Genomic DNA, 21,174 nt, shown 5'->3' with positions numbered 1-21,174 from the left:
CGGCAGTGTCGCCCGGGCCGAGGCTCGCCGCGCCGCCCGCCGCCACACCGTCCCGCCGTCCACCCACCGCTACGCCGTCCCGCCGTCCCGCCCGTCCACCTAACGCTACGCCGTCCCGCCGTCCGCCAACGCTACGCCGCCCCGCCGTCCACCCGCCGCCACACCGTCCCGCCGTCCGCCCGCCGCCGCACCGCCCCGCCGCGCCGCCCCGCCGTCCACCCGCCGCCGCGCCGTCCCGCCGTGTATTTCCAGTGAGCATAAAGAGCACAGGGCAGTCTGGCTGGCCGTCAGGCGCCGCACACGTGGAGACACCGCGGCGCCTCACCGGCCGGGCTAATCACGCGGTCCGGCCGGTCGATCGGTCCGGGTCCATCCATCCCGCGAAGGGTCTGCCGCACCGCTTCACTATTGTCACGCCGACCGTGGCGCCACCTGCGCCGAGCCTAGCGCCACCCGCGCCGATCCTGACGCCATCTGCGCCGATCCTAGCGCCACCTATGCCGATCACGGCGTCGCCCGCCGACGGTGGCGACAAGCGCTGAACAGGAGCGTGACGCCGGCTGTCGCTAGCGCCGCAGAAGACTGAAAGTCCAGCTCTTCTTGACGAGGGCACCCTTGCTCTCCTCTTCGGCCCTGTGCCGCTGCATCGCCTCCTCCTGCTCCTGGAGTGGGAGGAGCGAGGTCAGCTCTGATCTGACATGTGGGAACGCGCAGAGAACGAATGCAACACGGCGCGGGTGGACCCCCCCTTCCCTCATGTGTTGAACGGGCGGCTCATCTGAAGGTGTTGCGACATATTTATGGTTGCCAATCAATTGGCAGCATCGTAACCATTTTATACTTAAATTCACAGCAGCAACATTCAGAGTGAGCGTGGGGGCAACTGAACGGCGCGGAATTTCCGTCATCAAACCAATCAAAACCCTCGGTCCACCATGCGTATGATGCATCATAATTTCACTCAAAGTCATTACATTTTGGCGCTTGCTCGGGGCCATCGCCTATGCGCGGCTAGCAATTGAATCCATCCACGGCACGTTAGAGCATCGAGATAATGTTTTCACGACCTAGACTAACCCTCGCGCGGCGAGGCCTGCATGCCACCTCCTCCAAGCGGCATTCCTGGGACCACGGAAAACCGTAGGATGGTTCCATTTTGTCTACTAGACCCTTAGAACATTTACTGCCTAAGTTTTGCACGGTTCCGGGTCTATGCACGTCACTGAGCTGTGGCATTTTTCCAAATATGCAGCGTCACTTTACGCCAAATACAATGTTTTGCTGCCCATTAGGAGCAAATGGCATCTTGAGACACAAGACCAGTGTCGAAAGGCAGTCTTCACATATGTAGGTCACTTTTGACTGATCAGCAAGTTATTCAAGGTTAATAAAGGTCAATAACCTGTGACGACATTACCTGATCTTTATCGATTCCAATCCCTTGTTGAGCTGAGCCTGATCAAAAAAGGTCCCAACGGTCGACCGTGAGTGAAAATCGAGCATATTTGGATTTGTTAAATATCAGGCTATCTACCATGTCCCGTTTTGCGGCTTTAGCTCAGGTTGCGGCCAAACAGCGAGGGGGAGTGCCTACTGTCCCACTCTGCCAACACCATCAAGAAGCATGCAGGAATAGCCTGGGTTTGAGAATGGGCCGCAAATGTGTAGGAAAGGTGGAAATGAAGTGTGGATTAGCCTCCTATGGTGATGAGCTGACTTCCGGGAAAGATGTCGACGACTGGCTCATGCCCAGGACATGATGTAGGTTAGTACTTCACACAACCTACTTTTATGGATGGGGCCTCGTCGCCAAAACATGCCATCATTGTAAATGTGAGCATACATTTGCGCTTTTTATCAATCAGTGCCATCAACCTTCCATGCAGTTCTTATCGAACTTTTATGGATGGAGCCTCGTCGCAAAAACACGCCATCATTGTAAATGTGCACATACATTTGCGCTTTTTATCAATCAGTGCCATCAATCTTCCATGCAGTTCTTATCAAACTTGGGTCCAGAAACTAAGCCTTCATACTAACAGCACAAATAAGTACAGAACAGCGCCACGGCGCGGCTGAGATGGCACCACCGTCGCCGCGCGGCCCCCGCCCCACCCACCTGCAGCCGCCGCTGATTCTCGCGGAAGGCCTGCAGCGGGTCGTCGTACTGACGGTAGAAGTCCATCACCTCCCGCACGTCCCCGACGCCGGACGTGGCCACGGCTGCCGGCGGGGACGGGGCAGGTCACGTGGGTCGACGGTCTAGGGGGGGGGGGGATGTGGGCGTGACCGTGTCTCTGGTGACGGAGAAGTCCATCCGCCCTGGTTCCACCACACTCGGCTAACTCAGCGCGGTCAGTCAGACGACCACAGCAGCAAGGCCGTTAGACAACGCAGGGCGACCGAGCAAAAACAAAGCGCAACGCAAATGTCCGCGACAACGTAGGTAGCCTAACACACGGCAAAAAGAACGTCATACACCCTGCAGGCACCTCGTACCAAACACTCGGCGAGCACAGCGTCCTCAACGACGCCACAGACGACTATGGCCTTGGCTTCGGCGAGACCGAGGGCGGTGCGGGTGTCTGGACGGTCAGACGGACAGACATGCTGACCTTTGAGCAGCATGGCCAGGTCCACCAGACTGCGGTCGTCGTCATTGCCCGCCCACTTCTTCACCCTGAGGTGGTTCCGCGGGTTCAGCTGTACCGACTTGTCGTTCCAGTCCACCATGATCACCTGCGGGACGCGTGGGCTCGAGCAAATAGTGCGTCTCCATGGCAACTGGTCAGCGTCACAGCAGCACAAACGACTGTTGGATCGAGTCTCTCCCCCCTCCTCCATCAGAGCAATGGGCCCCAAGTTCACTTTGGGATCCGATGCGATCAGTACCGCATACCAAAAAAAACGTGCCTAGCGGTCCATTTTATAACCACATCCCATGAGTAGAACCACCGCTTTTGCCGCCTGATCATTAATGATCCATATCCCCCTGCGTTGGCCCGCAAGATCTCCTGGTGGGACCCGCTCGGCACCGGGCAGTTCGTACCCCCGATGGCCCGGCCCACTGGCTACCTTGCTGAGGTCCCTGTTCAGACAGTTCAGATCCTTGACGTGGTGGCTGTTGACGTAGCGGGTCGAGTCCTTGAAGAGCCGGTACATGACGTACCCCTGCGGGTCCAGCGCGTCCACTATCGGCGACGCAGTCTGAAATGCAAGCAGAGACACATTATTGGTGAGCCCCGGCGGAAATACAGACATTCGTACGTCATGCAATACGAGCATAGAGTCCGAAAGGACAAATGATTCACGACCGCCAGCGGAAATACAGATATCCCTACGTCATGCAGTACGAGAAAAGAGTCTGAAAAGACGAAGGATTCACGTGCCCCAGCGGAAATACATACATCACTTTATCATGCACTACAAGAGTTGATAGCTTTATTCATTCAGAAGCGCAGCAACATACCTCACGTGCGTAAGCCTCTCTAAATTGTAGACACATCTACATCATGTGCAAAGCTACCAGCACCCAAAAACAACTCACAGCTCACTTCCGCCCCACAGAAGCGCAGGTCCAAGCCGCATCGACACCCCGCTGAACCCTAGCGGCGATCACGCGACTCCGCCGCCGCTGTACTCACAAATCCCTGCTCGGCCGTGTAGACGACGACCTCGAAGAGCGGCGGGCCGACCTGCTGCAGGAAGAAGTCGATGCCGGGCCGCTTCTTGAAGCGCCAGCCCGTCTTGTACGTCCAGTCGGGGTGGACCAGCACGCCGGTCATCTCCAGCACGAGCGTGTAGGGCGGCTGCATGTACGGGTACTGCAGCGGGTCGGGCAGCAGCTGGGCCCGCGACGGGTCCTTGATCATCTGGCGGCGGAGCGTGGCGAGACGCGTCAGGCGGGGGGAAGGGAGGAGCGGCCGCGGCGGACAGGCGGCGCGTCGGTCTCCGGCGACGCGAGACGAGGCGCTTTACGACATGGGGAGAGGGGTCTGCTGAAATTCCGCGCCACCGAGAAAAGAACTCCAGGAGCAAGGAGCGACAGAGCAGCTGAAGCGATGCACCGCACAGATAGGTTTGCGATGCAGTTACCTTGTTGTAAAGCTTGAGCTCCTTCCACGTCCTGCTCAGGTACTGCGTTACGAATGACATGTCCGAGAACTCGTCATACATGACGTTGCCCTCAGGGTCCTTGATGGGCGCCCCTGTAAACAAAGACAGCTTAGGTTCTGTGCATGTCCTCTGAAACAAAGTGGGAGCTGGACGGACAAATCGTGGATATTGAAGCATTCACGTTAAGTCTTGAAAAACATGCACAAGCGTTTTCTGGGTAACGAGATCATATAGCGCGCAGAAACGCTTCAATAAAAAGAGGCACCTACATGACGAGGCACACAAAATACACCTTGACAACAAAACGCACAAGGACAAGAAAAGACAAGTGACATAACAGTGCTATCAAACCTACCAAACTGACCCGCATAAAATGTACGACGCACCTTGAAAAATGGTCACCTAGCGCACCACACATCGGGGCCATGGCAACGATTATCCCACGTAAGCGGCTTCATCGCAGGCCAGCGGGCAACCAAAACGTACCAAACACTGCTATCGTCCAGCCGCTGAAGCCTGCCAAGGTTACGCCGAAGAAGGCGAAGGTGTACTTCATGGCCCTCCACGACGCCTCCTTCCTCTTCTCCTCCTCGGCGCGCTCGTCCTCGCTCTTCTGGCCGCCATCAGACTGCTTTCCGTCGCCGCCCGTCTTCCCCTGGCTCTCCTCCGCCTTCACCTTGGCGCTAAGGATCTCATCGGCCAGTCCGGAGCCGGCCGGCGTGGAGGTGAAGCCGGTCAGCTTGCTGCCCTCGCTGCCGCCCTTGCCCGTTGAGTACAGCGCCACAGTGGACGTCTTCAGGAGGGAGGCGCCGAGCCGCCGCAGCAGCGGCTGCGAGTCCAGCCGCGGGCCGGCGACCGTCCGGCACACCGCCTGGTGCGAGAGACGCGACAAACCCGACAGGCTGGCGGCCAGCTGTGCGCAGCGTCCGGCGGCCATCGCGGCGCACTCGGACTGACTAGTGTCGCTCGCGAGCTTACGAGCAGTATCCCTTCCGTCAGGCTCCGAGTCCGGACAGCCAATACACTTGCAACAATGCTGATATTAATTGATTGTTTCAGCTCCTGTCAACAGCTTCCTTTGAATGTTGCGGTAGACCTGAAATGGCAGTGAAGTGTCAGATGTGCATATGCATGGCAAAACTGTTCTAAATTTTTTAAAAGTTATTCTGAAGCAAGGGCAGTGTGGCAGAGGGAGGATGGGGGGGGGGGGGGGGGGGCAGAAGAACCATTGCTCCCTGCCAGCAGGCAGGGGAGGCAATACCAACTTTTTGCCAGATCAAAATTTTGGAATCCCTTTTGCCCAAAGGCTTTGTAGGTTCTCATGGATTACCAAAAGCAATGTCAAGTAAGCCTTCATAACTGAGGTAGCCCATGCTCCAGATCAGGAGTCCCTTTTGCTGGATCATGGAGGCCCCCTTCTGAACTAGGTCTCTATTCTGCATTAGGATGCAGTGCAATATGTCACAAAGACCCCTTTCTAGAACAGGAGAGTCTTTTGACATATCAAATGGCCATATATCTGGATCAGGAAGACCTGGCTTTGGGCTGACAATGCCCTTTGCTGGATTTGGAGGCCCTGTTCTGAAAGAAGGAGGTCCTTGGCTTTATTGAGAAGACCCACATGCTAATCAGAGGGGCCTTAAGTTATTAACATGGGTGTTGATACATGCCACAATTTGACAAGGATCAAGCCCTCCCCCTTGCATATGACACATGTGGAATATTCAGAGGTGGAATGGTCCTTCAGATGTCTCTCAAGTGGGCTTGGGAAAGCATTTGTACTGAGTCTGTGGTCCCATCTACCAATATGTATCATGATGGCTGACTCCCTTGGATTGGGGCAGACTATCCCCTTAGCAGAGTATAGAGTATATCTTCTAGCAAAGCCAAGGTTGCCAATTCTCTCAGCATGGGCATCCTTCAGCCTAGTATAGCCTGTGTTTCTGTCTAAGCCTCAAACACAACTTTGCCTAAGGTTGGGGAAAACATGGTCTTGGAACACCTTCTTCCTGGGGTTATGACATCCCATTATCAGGGATTAGCATCATCCATTAACCTGAATTTTGGGGTCCCACTTTCTTTGAGTTTTGATGACACACTTTTGGCTTCCATTAACATATCAACAGGGCAGCCTTAATTGGATGAAAGGGTACAAAAATTACACAATTTTAGAGGAGATCTGGCCCTACTTGAGTTTCCCACTGCTTACACTTAATGGTGCACCACCTGCCTTTGTTGAACTCTACACATGATCAACTGAGAACTACATTAGATGAACACATGTGATCATCTGAGAAGTATACTCACTCATGGCATGACACTTAATAAACATGGCAAAATCACATCTATCCTCAGGTCTTCAGGGGCTTACATCCCTGCACACAGACTGTTTGGTGGGACACCCAAAAACAGACCTCATGGTATGTTTTCCTGAGAGGCATATAAGGCAGAGTATGTCAGACAATACCCTGAGCTGGTAGCACAACCAAAATGACATGGTTAACAACCAAAAATAACAGTTGTAAACACACATCCAAAAGATGGTTAAACTATGTTCCCCTGTCTCTCATAAATTAGTGAAAAGGCAGACATTATATCTCTTCAGGCTGAGTTTTCAGGAACACAGCTAAAACAACTGCCTGCCAGCAAAATAACCACCCACAGAGCAGGGCTCCCAAGCACCATTCACACTCCACCTGATGATGTATGCACCAAACTCAGTCTGGGCTATATTGCACTGAATGTCCAAGCTGCTATAAGCTCCCACCCTAAAATTATATTTATCTGAAAAAACATCACTCAACAGACTAAAATAGGTGGTGCTAGCATCAATGCTCCAGCCACAGGACATCAAAATTTCTTGTGAACACATGCCAAGATTCTTTATCCAATGTTTCACTATGCTGGAGATGCTTTGCACATGATCTTACTTACACTCTGGAACAACATTTCCTTTCAACAACAAATAATGTATCTGCCATTTGGTCAGTCTGAAAAAATACATATGCTGCACTGGAGACCTTTTCAACATGAGTACTCTGAGCCTAGCAATTGCACATGCCACTCAGGGCCAAGCCAGATTAGCTTTTACATACATGAAAAAGTTTCTGCAGCATTTTTGACTAAAAACATCATGACTCCATGAAACATTCGCCCCCTACACACCGAAATTGATGCTGACCATTCACCCAACTGGGTGCTTGGATTCACGATGAACATGCGGTGTAATGGTTGCCGTGATTGTAGTTTGGCCTTTGGGTACTTTGGAGCGGTAGTCAGGGTAAGAACTGACTTATCTGTGGGCCGCAAATCACCACAATTTAACGTTACTTTGAAAATGATGAGCAACTACAAACGGAAACTGCCCAAAACCACTTCACACGTTTCCCGTTCCCAACCAACATATTACAGGAGCATAAGCCGGATGGGTTCCGCACCTGAACACCCACACAATCGCGTGCTTAATACGGTCCCGTCCGCAAAGCACCGTACACATGATTGCAGCTTACGCGTCACTAACGACTACGTAGGCTGCTTCCAAAACAAAATTCTCTTAGTTTCTCGAAATTTTTTCTATTCCGTATCATCGGTCCCATGTGCGTGTTTCGGACGTGTGGATTGGTGCGCTGCTGTGTTCACCCCCGTGGACCTTGGTTTGGGGCTGCGGGTTGTTCCTCTCGGTTATTCGTGCATTAGGTATTCAAAAAGGTAAGGCGATCCGCTTGGTGCTTGGGGATATCGACGCATCCCGGCGACCTGCCGGGCAGGGTGATTTTGTCACAAGTACCTACGTATCGTGGAACACTGCGTCCTGGTTTGGGATCGATAGTAAATATTACTATGTGTATTTAAGGGTCCATACAGCATAACAAGTTTTATTGTTGCATCCTACCGAAATGAGCCGAAATTTCCCTTAAGAAATATATTTTGAGCAATTAAAATGCGGGAAGACCCGGGGCCAGATTGCCAAAATACCCGGGTCGCCTGCAAAAAAGATACATGCTGCGCTGTTCACATGAGCATGTTGTCACAGGCAGTAGCAAAATTCCACCAACAATTTCAGTGCATGTACAGTGTAAGTGTGAGATCCCCATGTCCAGCGCATAATCACCAATTTCAGCACAGGGACACAATGTTTCAAGGAGTTATAACATGATGTGATGAATAACAAGGTAATTTCAAGCAAAGATAGTTTGAAAACTCACCACAGTTTGGTCTTGCCTGAGTTTCGCACACATGTGCTCCAGGTTCAGCACACCCATGTCACAAGCATTGGATGCAATGGATGATTCTTTTTTGCAGACTGGCTGGCTGATGTGCTGATTGATTTGTGACACTAAAAAAATACTTAGCCAATGGTAGGCCAAATTGACAATGATATGTATTATGCCATAACACATGTCCCATGAAGCAACAATTTTCACCTTACTGTGGAGCATACACCTACTAAATCTAAACTCTGAGTTTATTGCTCAGTCAGGACTAATTTCATTGGATAGGGGCAATATTTCATGGACATGTGATTGTGATATTGCAATGGTTATTTCAGGGAAAATACTACAACACATTTTTTTCACAGAAAAATAGTCTGTATATTCTTCATAAATTATCATTTTTCCTCCCCCAATGTTATTAGACCCCAAAAATCATGTCAACCCCAATTCCAAAGACCAGGATAAATTTTGTGACCCCACCTCCCTTTATATTATAGGTATGTGCACCACAATACTTTTTCAAAAACAGTAGTATATAATAGAAGCAGTCATTTGTCAAAGTGTGGAGAGGTTCATATGTTTTGCAAGTTTAAAATGTTTAACAACTGACCAAATGAGCATTTGTGAGCTCACTGGTGCATCTCAAGAGTGGGATCTTGACATTTCATGCCACCCTGGAGTGGAAACAATTCTTTTCTATCAGGAGAGGTCCTGGCCAGAGCTCCAATAGGCCCCCACTGATGTTCCAGATTATAATATTGACTTAACATAGGTAAGGGATACCGCTGTTTGTCCTTTGTTGCTCAATAGTGCTTTAAGTATTATAGCATATTTTTGTGCTTGGTGTATGTGATAAAAATGGAGAACTGCTTGTAGGTCTAGTCCAAGTCCAGGCACTAATCCAGGCAAGATATCACCACACACCAGGACACACAAGCAGAATCGGGTGTTAGGTTTTTTACAGGTAGTTCTCAATATGCATTGAGGTGACAGAAATTGGGCATAGGTCACACTTCACACACATTTGGACCTTTTACTTTTTGTCAAATTTGCATGATATTCAAACAAAGGTAGATGGTTATGAAATTGTGCATTTGTGGATAATGATTTGGTGCATTAGCAGTTGTTTCACACAAGTCATGCATGAGGGCACAAGTTTGTATTCAGTTGTTATAGGGGTTCTGCCACCTTCCACCACCTCACACTTTGACATTAACCTGCCAACTTTGAAAGAAAAGTGTATGAAATGTGTCGAAAACCGGGTGCTGTGTGAAAATAAGGATACCCAGTTTGTAGTTTTCAGGTAGCACCCATCAACTGGTTATGCAAGACCATTTCCTTGGCTATGCATTTTGTAATATGATCTTTAGCAATCCCACTGTTGACAAATATGCATTTTCATATGTTGTTCAGTGCATTAGCGAGGATCATTACCAGCATAGATACGACAGTAGTATTAGCCTTATTCTTTGGAAAAACCAGGTGAATGGAGATATAGTTTGGTTGATATTTTGGCAACATGCCTTGTTTTGATAGGGGCGTGTTGCCAAAATGTCAACCAAACTATTTCCGCTCTCCTGGTTTTCTGAGCAATAAGGTTAATGCTACTGCCTTAGCAATATGCTTGCTCCATAGACTATCTCTCTCAAAATATTTGTCATGCCCCAATGCAGGAAATTTTCTGATTATATGCTATAAGCAGCACACTTGCACAAACAAGCACATGCTAACATGCATGTACTGCACAGTCATCTACCTATTCTGATCCCTCAGGCTCTGTGCGCAGAATATGGTTCCAGGGATCTAGATTGGAGCCTTACCATTGCATGGGTCATGGGACTGGAGGGTTGATTTCAAGGCAAGACTGTACCTGGGAGCCTCACTGCTGGGTTCATCTTCACATTGAATTAACCCTGTGACCAGTCAACCAATCTGCTTTTTCTGCCATGTCTTGATAGGGGGCTGTGCCAGGACATGGCCACCAAAGCTGGCTTTCAACCAGAATCAGCCCACATACTTTGAACTGTGACCTAAACCGTGACCTCAGTTGTGACCAGACTGCGACGGCGGGATGGACCCGGAGACGCAGGAGAGCGTGCGGGACAAGCTGGAGCGCGCCATCCACCTGCTGGAGGTGGTGAGCGCCTCTGACCCCGAGGACGAGCCGTACAAGTCAAAGTACGCCGCCCGCGAGCTCCTCAACGATGCCAGGTTCCAGCTGGAACGACACATCGAGCAGAGCGGTGAGTGTCCGGTGGGGCGCTGCTCTGGTCAGCTGAAGACAGAGGGGCGATTCAGAGCAGATGGTAAGGTTGTTGGAGAATCTGAGAGAAGAAGGTGAAGCATTTGTATTTGGATAGTTGGTAAGGCTATCATGTTTCATCAGCTGTGACAGCTCTGGAATGCAATCACAAGCTGAATCTAACATAGGCCTCAACCTATGTGAATGCCCGAAGCGAGCAGAAATATGTTTGAAAAAATCGCTGGCAAAAGAGTTTGTTGTGCCAAACATAAATGTACTCGCACGTGTTTTTGTTAGGTCATGTGAAAACTTCAAATATTCATACAGGCTTTTTGAATATGCTGGTTCCAATATTGTTTCCGCGGCCGGATGAGATGCTTAGCTTTGGTGCACATCTTTTCCGTAGATACGAAGCGAACATGTATTTCTGTTATTTCACCTCAAAACATGACGGTACCGCTGTCCATCTGCCGTCATTTCGCATCCCTGACTCATTTCCCTGCAAAACTGTGCTCTGATGAGCCTGCGTGCCGCCGGGTCTTGTCTCGGGCCCTGGCTGGGGCCCGAGCCCCGCCCCCGTCACCCGCACCCCGGCCGCGCTGAGAGCCGCCGTCCCGCCGCGCCGCCAGACGTGATCGGCCCGGCGTCGCACCAGCTGGCGGCCGTGCTCTACTACCTGGGCTACATCGGCGTCGAGACGGACGAGCCGTCGGCCGGCGAGGAGCTGCTGGAGGCGAGCCTGCGCGCGGCGCCGGCGCTCGGGCCCTGCACCGTCATCAGCACGCTGAGCGCGCTCAACCAGCTGGGCCTAGTGTGGAGCCGCCGCGGCGAGCACAACCGCAGCCAGCACTACCTGCAGACGGCGGAGACCGTGTACCAGCAGTACCGCGACCAGGTCACGCTCAAGGTGTGTGCGGCGGCGGCGTCGGTGCGGGGGGGGGGGGCGTCAGGGAACGCGCGAGATCGGCGCGGGGGCGCATGTTGGGGAACGCGCGAGATCGGCGCGGGGCGCATGTTGGGGAACGCGCGAGATCGGCGCGGGGGCGCACGTTAGGGAACGCGCGAGATCGGCACGAGGCGCGCGCCAGGTGCAGACACGGTGACGAGGAAGACGTGCGCGTGGTAATCCTAGGGGGGTGGGGGTGGGGGGTACCGTCAGGCGGGGCCAAGAGCACAAACTGCTCCTAGTCTTGCGTTAGAGGTAGGATAAGGCTACATGCGCGATCGCTTCACTGCTGAGAAGTGTTCGGTTGCATGCCACTCGCGGCGTGAAACGGTCGCGTGATGATGTCTGACCTTGTTGACCTTGTCGATGTCCGGCGGTGTCCGCTGACCTCCGACGACCCCCGCGGCAGCCGGTGGAGATGTCCGAGCTGTTCCGGGAGGGTCGTCCCGACGATGAGAAGACGGATGACTCGAAGGAGGGCCGCAGCGGCCAGACCAAGCTGGAGGAGCTGCACACCCTCACGCTGTACTATCTGGCCCAGGTACGCCCCCCCCCCCTCCCCCCTCTCTCCTTCCGCTTACTACGTCGGTCGGCATGCGTGCCGTGTGGTCGGCGGTAATGTGGACGGACAGTGTATCTCCGGGGTGTAGCCGGCGGAGCAGTGCGCAGTGAGCGGCCTCGGCGCGGGAGGTCTGGGTCCCGAGCCCCCCTGCCGCAGCAGACTCACTGCCCTGGTCTCCACCAGAAGCGACGACGCTTCGGAAGGTAGTCTTATGCAGTGCTAACTGCGTGATTTACTTTTTTCCTGATTGCGAAATGACCATTACAGTCGATACGTCCTAAAACACCAAAGACAACGACTGTTAGTTTTTCTTAGGTAGTTTATCGGACTTCCCCGCCTGGTAAGCGTGGTGGGCCAATGCATTTCTTTCACGTCCCCCTAGGCGTACAACAACGTGGGCGAGCCGGTGAAGGCGGCGCTGTACTGCCACAACACGCTGTCCCGGCAGCTCGACAGCGCTTCCTTCGACAAAGTGGAATGGGCGCTTAACTCGGCCACGCTCTCCCAGTTCTACCTGCCCAAGCAGATGTTCCGGTGAGCCCCCCCCCCCCCCCTCCTCCCTACACGCAGGGCCGCACGATGTGTTCGTTTTGAAACTCACTTGCGTTGTGGTTGAAGTAATAGGCGCCGTTTTAGTCGCAGGAGGTATGTTCTGGCTTCCGTGAGTTTGCCTCACTGATAACCTTGCTTGGTGATTGGTCACAGCAAGCGGGTCTTCCGTGCCATTTTGTTGATTGGATCAAATAAGGACGATGACATGATATAACTTACGTGCATGACTTTTTACCAATGACTAATTGTGCTGTGTATTCAGCTCCGCAACCGTCCGCCCTTTGCTCCCCCCCCCCCGATGTGGTGACGTCACGCGTCACGTGCTGCCGCAGGAACGCCCGTCACCACCTGGCGGCGGCGACGCACGTGCTGGAGCAGCACGGGGAGGAGCTGCGGGCGGCGCCCGACCAGACATCCGAGGAGCACCAGGCCAAGTAAGCCTCCGGCCGGGGCTGGCGAGCCGGGCGGGGGTACTCGTGGTGTTCATGCGGTGCTACCGCGACGGCCCGACGCGTCAGCTGGGGGGGGGGGGGGGCGTGTGTCGCAAGGTGGCGCTCCTGACGCGGGGTCTGGGGACGGCTTGGACCGGCGCAGCTGTGCTGACACTTCCGCTGGTCACGTGCTTACCTTCCCGCGGGTCGGTCGACGCGTCGCATTGCGACGCGTCGACCGTCGACCATCGCGGCCGCCCCAGGCGTCGAGCGGGACGCGCAGCCTCACCGGGGTCGGTGCGCGCCAGGCTGGAGCGGTACCGGCACCGGGAGGCGGACGTGGCGCGCTGCTGGACCAAGCTGGGTCAGGTGCTGCTGCAGTCGTCGGCCGAGCGGCTCGTCACCTCCACGCCCTCGCCGCCGGCCGAGCCCAGCACCGGGCAGCTGTTCTTCCGGCAGCTGGAGCTGTCGCAGCTGGAGAAGCAGGTGGGTGGCGGTGGCCGGCAAGTGGTACCGCCTGACGCCGCGCTCTCTGTGGGGCGGTGCGCGAGGGCGTGCCGGCGCGTCAGACGCACAGGAGGCTCTGTGGATCAGACTGTGAGGCATGTGCGGAGATGGTTGGCAGATACGAGTCTTTGTGTTTTTTCCTGTATTTCTAGAAATCGAAATTTTTGTTATTATCCTTGCTTTATTTTGTTCTGTGCCTTGCCGTGACGCTGTTCGTCTTCGCTGTTCAATTCCGTGTGATATGCGTGGTGGAGGCTTTTTCTTTTGAAGATGGGCTTGCTGATTTTGCTGATTCTTGATTGTTTTCTTGTCACGATTCATTGAAGAAATGCATTAGTTTCCCCTCATCATGCGTTTCAGGCTGCCTTCATGGTACGACTGCCTGGCTAATCGTTACTAAATCGCGTCATGGCATGAAGGCTGAAACGCCGTCAAAGCTTCTAGAATACGCAGCTAAAATGCTAGACTGTAACGACACCTCGCCTACACCAGCGTCGCCGCCCTGGGCCACCAGCGCCGACGAACTATTCCATGACGGCCGGAGTGTCTCGCCACCGCGCCTCTCTCCGGGCTCCCCTGACTCCCTGCTCTCCCTCCACAGATGCCGGACTCTCCGGTGCGCGACTTCGAGGAGGCGCGCCGCGTGTTCCTGTGCGCCCAGCGCTGGATCCAGCGCGCCAAGGAGTACTATTCGCTGCAGGAGCACGCCTCCGACCACGTGGAGGTGGTGCGCGAGCACAGCCAGCTGTTCAAGGCGCTGATCTTCTTCGAGAGTGACCTGGACCGGTGCGGACTCGAGCGGTGGAAGGGGAGGGGCGGCCGTGGTGTCGCGGGGCCACGGTGTCGGATAAGGCTGCTGCCGCTGTCAGTTCAGCCACGGGTCTCCAGTTGTCTGAGGAAGAGTGAGATCAGATGAGCAGTGACTGACGTGTTGCTAAGTGATGGGAAACTGGATTTGTATCAAGGTTGATGTGCCTTAACTGTGCTGCCAGTCATCGATGTCGCCATCGCTGACCTGGTCCTCGCGCCGCTTCCAGCCAGTGCAAGATGTACAAGCGTCGTGTGGACCTACTGGAGCCGGTGCTGGCCGAGCTAAACCCCACCTACTACCTGCTGGTGATCCGGCAGCTGCAGTACGAACTGGCCGAGATCTACAGCGACATCGCCCAGTGCAAGGTCGAGGTGAGCTCAGGTCCGCGGCGTGGAGAGGCGAGATCTAGAGCCGCAGCGACATCGCCCAGTGCAAGGTCGAGGTGAGCTCAGGTCTGCGGCGTGGAGAGGCGAGATCTAGAGCCGCAGCGACATCGCCCAGTGCAAGGTCGAGGTGACCTCAGGTCTGTGTTGTGAGACGGCGAATACACCGCACAACGCCACGTCGAGTTCAGCTGGAGCTCAGGTATGCGAACTGGCACAAGGTAGGTAAATTGTCCTGGTAGGATGAGTCAACTGTGAATGAATGGGTGGGTTCTGCCTTGTTGATTTGGGTAGCCTTTCGATGAATTCACTGCTGATTCAGTGAATTCAATTCACCGAAAATGCCTGTGCAAAAACGCGGCTGGAATGCTTGTGAGCGTCCTGTCAGCCCTGCTGGCTGGTGGAGCTGGGATTGGCAGCCCTGCTCAAGCCACTGTGACCAGGTGTGTGACCTGTGACTTGGTGTGTGGCAGGTGACCTGGTGTGTGACGTGTGACCTGGTGTGTGACCTGGTGCGACCTGTGACCGCATGTGGCCTGCGACCTGGCGTGTGACCTGTGACCTGGCATATGGCTATCACCTGGTGTGTGGCCTGCGACTTGGTGTGTGATCTGTGACCTGGTGTATGACCTCTGACCTGGTGTGTGACCTGTATCCTAGTGTGTGACCTGCGATGTGGTGTGTGGCGTGTGATCCAGTGTGTGACCTGTGACCTGGTGCGTGACCTGTGACCTGGTGTGTGACCTATGACCTGGTGTGTGACCTGCGACGTGGTGTGTGGTGTGTGATCTGGTGTGTCACCTGTGACCTGGTGCGTGACCTGTGACCTGGCGTGTGACCTATCACCTGATGTTTGAACTGTGACCCATTCCAGCTCCAGCGGGACCGAGACAAACGGGGCCAGCACGTGACCGCTCACGTGGTGGAGAAGATTAACCACCTGGCGCACCAAAGCATCAAGTACTTCGACCTGTTCCTCGATACACTCAAGGACAGGTGCGTTGCGGGACGGTTGAGAACGCAGGGACAACTCAAAACGGCCGTCTTGCCCCTCCGGCGCACCGTCAATGTTAAATGGATTCGGTTTACCGAAGATGCGTTTTAGCTCATCATGTAGTGGATCGCTGCGTACACTCCTGATTCGTTGGTACACTTCCTGTTTGCCAAGAGAGTTTTTTACACGCTATTCAAAGTTACAAAGTGTTCGCCTTAGCTTAGGCTTGATGCAGGTGAGTTTCACATGTTGGTGCTTACATAATGACACCATAATAGCGCAAAATACCACGGCTGAAGACAAAGCGGAATAGTTGCGATGACCTTTGTTGGAATTCGTTAGTGTTAAGTTTTTGAAATGTAGTTCCCTGCTCGATCTGATAACATATAGAGAAAAAGCACTTTTGGATTAAGACCCAATCCTTACATAATTTCGGTTTGTTTGCCTGTCCCGTTGCGCGCGGGGAGGTGTGCTGCAAATAGCTGCGATCGAACAGAGACTACCGCCCCGATGTCGAGTCCGTCGTGAGCCGGTGAAGTACCAACACGGTGCGCTACTGTACTGCCCACGCCCGGTGTAACCATGACAACGCATCTGGCAGCGAGGGCCACTTCCCGGAGAAGTTTGACGAGGACCTGACGCGGCCGGTGCTCATCGCCTACTTCCACCTGGGCCACCTCTACAACCGGCTGATGGAGATCGAGCTCAAGCCCAAGCTGGCCAACGTACAGAAATCGATCGCCGCGTACCAGGTGCGCCACTGGTGCTCTGTAGCCCCCTGCCCCGGTCGGCGGAGGGTCTGGGCCGCCGACTGTGCCGGTCTGGGTGGGTGCGACAGCGGCCGGCCGTGCCAGGACTCCACTGAACTAGACCCCACGCGAACCGCTAGCCTTCGCGGGGTCTGGCCGCAAAGGATGGCGAGATCGCGTGAGTGCTGCGTGGGTCGCGTGTACAATTTCGGCACCGCGGCTGGTCGCTGGTTCGGTCACGTGATCGGCTGGCAGCAGGGGTCGGCCCGAGCGGATGCACCTGGCGGAAAACCGAAACGACCGGCAGCAATGACACCCGCGTGCCGCCTACGTTGCAGTTCATCATCGACTACTGCGACCGGGTGCCGATGGGGGCGGAGAAGATGACCGAGGAGCTGGCGGCCTGCCGCGAGATGGCGCGCCTGCTGCCCACCAAGATGGACCGGATACGCAACGCCATCAACGATGGCGGCACCGTCACCACCGACCTCAAGGTCTAGCTGAAGCCGCCGGGGGAGAAGCGCCTGAATCATGTGATATTTGACGGCGGAGCTGGGAGTATGGGTGGGCGGCGAGGCCGCTGAGGCGGGCGCTGGTGGGAGGACGCTGATTAGCTGCAGGGAAGACGGTGGCGGCTGTGGGCCAATCAGCGCCCGGTGTTGACGACTGGTGATTGGTCGATGTTTCCAAGACGAGTGCAGCTGGTCGGCTGACCTGCCGCAAGGGGGCTGAAAAGTCCACGTTCCGTTTTTCAGTCGCTCGTGTTTTTCGCATGTATAACTCTTTGATCGCGCGAGCTTCGCCTTTGGTTGGCTCAGGAGTCGTGATCTTTGCATAATTGCCAGAGTGTACCATGGCATGTTGTTTTGCCTCACTTGACGTCGAGTTTGCTTTGCGTGAGACGCCGTTCCGACGCGGCTGGGCTGCGGCCCAACCGGCATGGGCAAAGGTGCATTCGTTTGTCTGCACTTCGTCGTGGCAGCGTGCCGTGCCGGTCGTATCGTGAGTCACGAGGCAACGGCGAACTTCCTGACCTCCACACGCGTGACTCAGCCTGCGCACCGCCACGCCCCAGTCCGGGCATGCCCTCAAGTGAGGCGTTGAGCTTGTCCGCCTCTGGCTGCACGTGTTCCCGAGCAGCGGCGCCACCCGCCCTGCTGCGGCGGATGCGCGTCGCTGACGTGCCCAGCCGTTGCTGATTCCGAGTCGTCGCTGCTTCTGCGTTCTTGCCAGTGTCGTTTGAGAAAAACATAAACCGCTTGGCCGGCCGGCCGAGCGTTTCGCCAGCGACCTGCGAGTCAGAGCGCTGTTCTAGTGCCGTTGCCAGCAGAATGATCGGGGAACACCCGAGATGCGCCGGTGACGTCACACCCCCACACGTCGGCGCTCTCCGGCCCCGGCACTGGAGTGCATCAGCGGGGATGGACGCCGCGCTCTGGCTCTGGCTCGAACTCGACAGCCGTAGAGAGGGTTGCAGGAGGCAGGGTGTCTCGGGCACGTGCGCGGCGCATAACGCCTCGTGAGATATGCGCCGGGCTCCGCACGTTACCCCATTGGCGCCGCGTGGGACTACCAGCCGCTGCATGGATCGGGTTGCGTGTTCGATGCATTGAACACATGTGCTCACTTTTAGTTTACTCATTTGCTCACTTCGTTCTCGGTGCGCGCAGGGGACTCCCAGTCGCTAAGCGTCGCACTCGCTTCATGGTGCACGCCTGTAGCTGTTTTACTTACATGGGCAGCTTTTGACTATGCAAACCGGTGGAAACTCCGTGAAAAGTGGGACAGGCCCTCGATCGCCGATATCTGTCCAGGCTCCGTCCCCTGGTTCACCCTGGGGTGCAATTCCGACACTCGCGCTCACTACAGGAAACCTTCCCCGCCCCGATTTCCATCAGTGTTTCGGCGCTCGTGGCGGGGGCAACGTTCGTATGCAAGAAACATTGTGGCCGATGTTTAGTGCACGTGTTTCATCAGCAACGAGGCGCCGCAAGGGGCGCTGATAGTAATCAGAACATTCATCACTTTTCCTTGCATTAATCTGCAATTTTGGCGCTTGTGCTCACTACAGAAAACATAAATACCCTGCCTCCAATTTCCATCAGTGTTTTGATGTCAGTTGTCAGGTATCTGCGTGTGGTAGACAAGAAAAACTAGGATTAAGAACAGGCAGTGGCTTGAGCCATTACAAGGCATTTGGCATGGCTGTGGCTCACTAAAATAGGCTTCATTGAAAATTTTGAGCTGTGCCCTCACCACCACAACCCCCATCCATGGCCACACCCTGCAGATGCCCTTGCCTCAATCTCACCTTGGTTTAGATTGAACCTAGGTCTGATCGGAGCAGTTGGAGGTGAGGTGGAAGGGAGGAGGGGGTGTTCAACCTGTCAAAGGCCACCAGGTGTGGACAAGTGATTGCAGTACTTCGGTATCTACATAGCAATTGGGATTTAACTGCAAAGACTATCACTGTCCAAACAGAGAATTCAATGAGCATGATGCATTGTAGATCACAGAATGCAAAAATGGCAGTGCAGCCATTCTACCAAAATACTTGAGTGTACTCAGGCAGAACAAGTGCATGCCATTCAGTGGAGCCACACTGAATAATGTGGTAAACCATACTGACATTTCTCATTTTATTACTTGACTATAGACATTGACCCAACACAATATTTGGTGGCTTGGTACCAATACACATATTTTCAACAGTGCAATGAGTACGATGTGAAAGCAGTTTGGCGATGGCCAGCCAGAAGTCTAATTACTTCAGGAAAAGCTTACACTGACAGCAGCATTGCAAACAGGTTGTTCACAGTACGCCTAAATGTGATTTTTACTTTTGCACTGCTCAGAAAGGAATTTGAAAAAAACTAAGGACAGATATATTGCAGCTGAAATACAACAACAAAATCATAATGCTGAACTAAAGACAATGGATGTGTTCATGAACACATTGATAGCTTCCTCCTGGGAATGGGGAAAAACTGAAAATAACTGATTACGGCACCTTAAAATACATTTAGCACAGGCCATACATACATTTAAAATGCATGCACATATACCATGTTGTGGCTTCAGATCAACCAAAGTTACAACATGAGTTAGTTTTTCTTGCTGTTTTATAGAATGTCTTGGACTGAAGGCTAAGGTCTTCTGATTTGGAAACCAGATCATCAAGCTTCTCTCCTCTCTCCAGCACAGTCTGGATGGTGTTGTGAAGAATTATCTTGGTTTCATCAAGCTCACTTTGAATCTTGGTCATAGCATCAGCTTCTTTTGGGTTCTGATACCTGGCCAGCATGGCTTCCAAGCCAGTGAATGCCACTGTTTCTGGGGTGCCTGTTGGCCATGCTTGTGGGGCTACATTCTCAGAGAAGTCATCCAAAACCTTTGTAATCAGAGTGTGGGCAACACGCTGTGGATATTCATGATCAGAAATGACTACTCCTGCCAAATTGTCTCCCCTCACATACACGTGGCACATGTACTCTTGCTCTCGCACAGACTGTCTGGATGACTGGTGGGACCTTTCTACCAGAATCTTGCTAGTAAATGTCATAAATTCCTGCACACTTCCTCTCTGGAAAAACCCAAAGCTCTGCAAATCTTGGGCTGCTTTCAGTGTCTGTGCAGCATGAGGGTTCTTGTAAAGTACTGTAATACTGTACAACTTCATGGCTGAGGCTAACAATATAGCGGAGTGGCAGTGTGAGCTTTCTCTGCCAAGTTAGCCAGTTGCACCACACAGCCACTGATGTCTTCCAAATTGTCTGATTGAAATGAATCGGAGCCAAATGACAGCTTCCACTTTATCCTCTCGATGCTTTGGCTTTTCCTCTACTTCAATCTTTCAAGGTCAGAACTCCGCCTCCGTGAGCACAACTCGGTCAACAGATCTTCACCCCACAATTCCTTTCCTGATGAAACGGCATCTAGTTTGAGATCAGCTGACCAAGATGCAGGATTCTCAATCTTTATCCCAACGTTTGATGACTCACTGCCGGCCAGCCTTACCCTCCAACTAATGCAACAGATGTGCGCTGATGTACAGACCACGCACCGCGTCCCCCACGCGCAACACCAGGAACTGGTCAGATTATTACAGAGGCTCGGGCAGACTGGGACGCGCACAAAATTGCATAAAGCGTCGCATTCGTAGCCAGATACGACTGCCATCTCTGACGTAGTTCAGCTGCCTTCTAGCACAAAGGTTTTTACCCATGCTTGATGGGAACCTCCTCCAAACCCTGGGAAAGCTCAGATGTCGGTAGATGGTACAAGTCGTATATCAGGGGTGTAAGCTCCCTTTCAGCTGAGAGAGCTCCAGCCCCCCACTTTGAGAGGACATTGGACCGAATCTGAGGAAAACCTGTTTGTAGGCTGTTTGGAGGTCAAGCTTCGTAAGTGTTCACTGCTCAACCTACCCCGCCCCCCCCAACTTATTTTGAGAACTTACGCCGCTGCTATATATCTAAAAAGGCGTCAGTCATGGTGGTAGGCTTGCAAGAGGGTGTGGGGTGGGGGGGGGGGGGGTATGGTCTTTCAAGCTTGGGGAATCTCTGATTTAATCGCCTACAGGCATGCGCTGGGATCCCAAGATTAGATTAGTAATGCCACAGCGTTCCTTGCAAATGGAATCCTGTGATCGAAAGTGCAACCTTTTT

At 53.5% G+C, this 21,174-nt stretch overlaps 3 protein-coding genes across 4 annotated transcripts; 1 reads left to right on the top strand and 2 right to left on the bottom strand.

Moving 5' to 3' along the window:
- Positions 1 to 226: 226 nt before the first annotated feature.
- LOC119093520 (mitochondrial import inner membrane translocase subunit TIM50-C) lies at positions 227 to 7,554 on the bottom strand. 2 transcript variants are annotated; one of them, XM_037216478.1, is made up of 8 exons: positions 7,526 to 7,554; positions 4,603 to 5,212; positions 4,096 to 4,208; positions 3,645 to 3,872; positions 3,076 to 3,207; positions 2,616 to 2,739; positions 2,120 to 2,223; positions 227 to 662 (listed from the first exon to the last, which is right to left on the bottom strand). In XM_037216478.1, exons 2-8 carry the CDS (start codon positions 5,051 to 5,053, stop codon positions 567 to 569), a joined length of 1,248 nt encoding a protein of 415 aa, XP_037072373.1. In that variant the 5' UTR covers positions 5,054 to 5,212; positions 7,526 to 7,554; the 3' UTR covers positions 227 to 566. The 2 variants fall into 2 exon arrangements, with proteins under 2 accessions (XP_037072373.1, XP_037072374.1); XM_037216479.1 differs by lacking the exon at positions 7,526 to 7,554 and adding an exon at positions 7,298 to 7,321.
- A 163-nt stretch (positions 7,555 to 7,717) lies between these two features.
- LOC119093964 (KIF-binding protein) lies at positions 7,718 to 17,794 on the top strand. The gene is made up of 12 exons (XM_037216997.1): positions 7,718 to 7,824; positions 10,378 to 10,573; positions 11,202 to 11,479; positions 11,928 to 12,059; positions 12,463 to 12,614; positions 12,965 to 13,066; positions 13,372 to 13,549; positions 14,172 to 14,356; positions 14,608 to 14,752; positions 15,639 to 15,760; positions 16,360 to 16,510; positions 16,846 to 17,794. The coding sequence occupies exons 2-12, from the start codon at positions 10,402 to 10,404 to the stop codon at positions 17,005 to 17,007; spliced, it is 1,779 nt and encodes a 592-aa protein (XP_037072892.1). The 5' UTR covers positions 7,718 to 7,824; positions 10,378 to 10,401; the 3' UTR covers positions 17,008 to 17,794.
- Positions 17,795 to 19,132: 1,338 nt separating this feature from the next.
- LOC119093923 (synaptobrevin homolog YKT6) lies at positions 19,133 to 20,606 on the bottom strand. Its single transcript, XM_037216940.1, has one exon. The coding sequence runs from the start codon at positions 20,184 to 20,186 to the stop codon at positions 19,590 to 19,592; it is 597 nt and encodes a 198-aa protein (XP_037072835.1). The 5' UTR covers positions 20,187 to 20,606; the 3' UTR covers positions 19,133 to 19,589.
- Between the last annotated feature and the right edge of the window lie 568 nt (positions 20,607 to 21,174).

The sequence above is a fragment of the Pollicipes pollicipes genome, unplaced genomic scaffold (assembly GCF_011947565.3).
Source record: "Pollicipes pollicipes isolate AB1234 unplaced genomic scaffold, Ppol_2.1 Scaffold_4002;HRSCAF=4701_pilon_pilon_pilon, whole genome shotgun sequence".
In the NCBI taxonomy this organism is placed as follows: Eukaryota; Metazoa; Arthropoda; class Thecostraca; order Pollicipedomorpha; family Pollicipedidae; genus Pollicipes; species Pollicipes pollicipes.
This window is presented reverse-complemented; position numbering and strand designations above follow the sequence as displayed.

Excerpts from the sequence above, each read along its gene's own strand:
- LOC119093520 (XM_037216478.1), bottom strand. The coding sequence starts at position 5,053 with ATGGCCGCCGGACGCTGCGCACAGCTGGCCGCCAGCCTGTCGGGTTTG. Across the intron at positions 2,740-3,075 it reads TGAACAGGGACCTCAGCAAG|GTGATCATGGTGGACTGGAA; the intron begins GTAGCCAGTGGG and ends CGCGTCCCGCAG. Across the intron at positions 2,224-2,615 it reads CCTGGCCATGCTGCTCAAAG|CCGTGGCCACGTCCGGCGTC; the intron begins GTCAGCATGTCT and ends CCCCGCCGGCAG.
- LOC119093964 (XM_037216997.1), top strand. The coding sequence starts at position 10,402 with ATGGACCCGGAGACGCAGGAGAGCGTGCGGGACAAGCTGGAGCGCGCC. Across the intron at positions 10,574-11,201 it reads ACGACACATCGAGCAGAGCG|ACGTGATCGGCCCGGCGTCG; the intron begins GTGAGTGTCCGG and ends CCGCGCCGCCAG. Across the intron at positions 13,550-14,171 it reads TGTCGCAGCTGGAGAAGCAG|ATGCCGGACTCTCCGGTGCG; the intron begins GTGGGTGGCGGT and ends CTCCCTCCACAG.
- LOC119093923 (XM_037216940.1), bottom strand. The coding sequence starts at position 20,186 with ATGAAGTTGTACAGTATTACAGTACTTTACAAGAACCCTCATGCTGCA.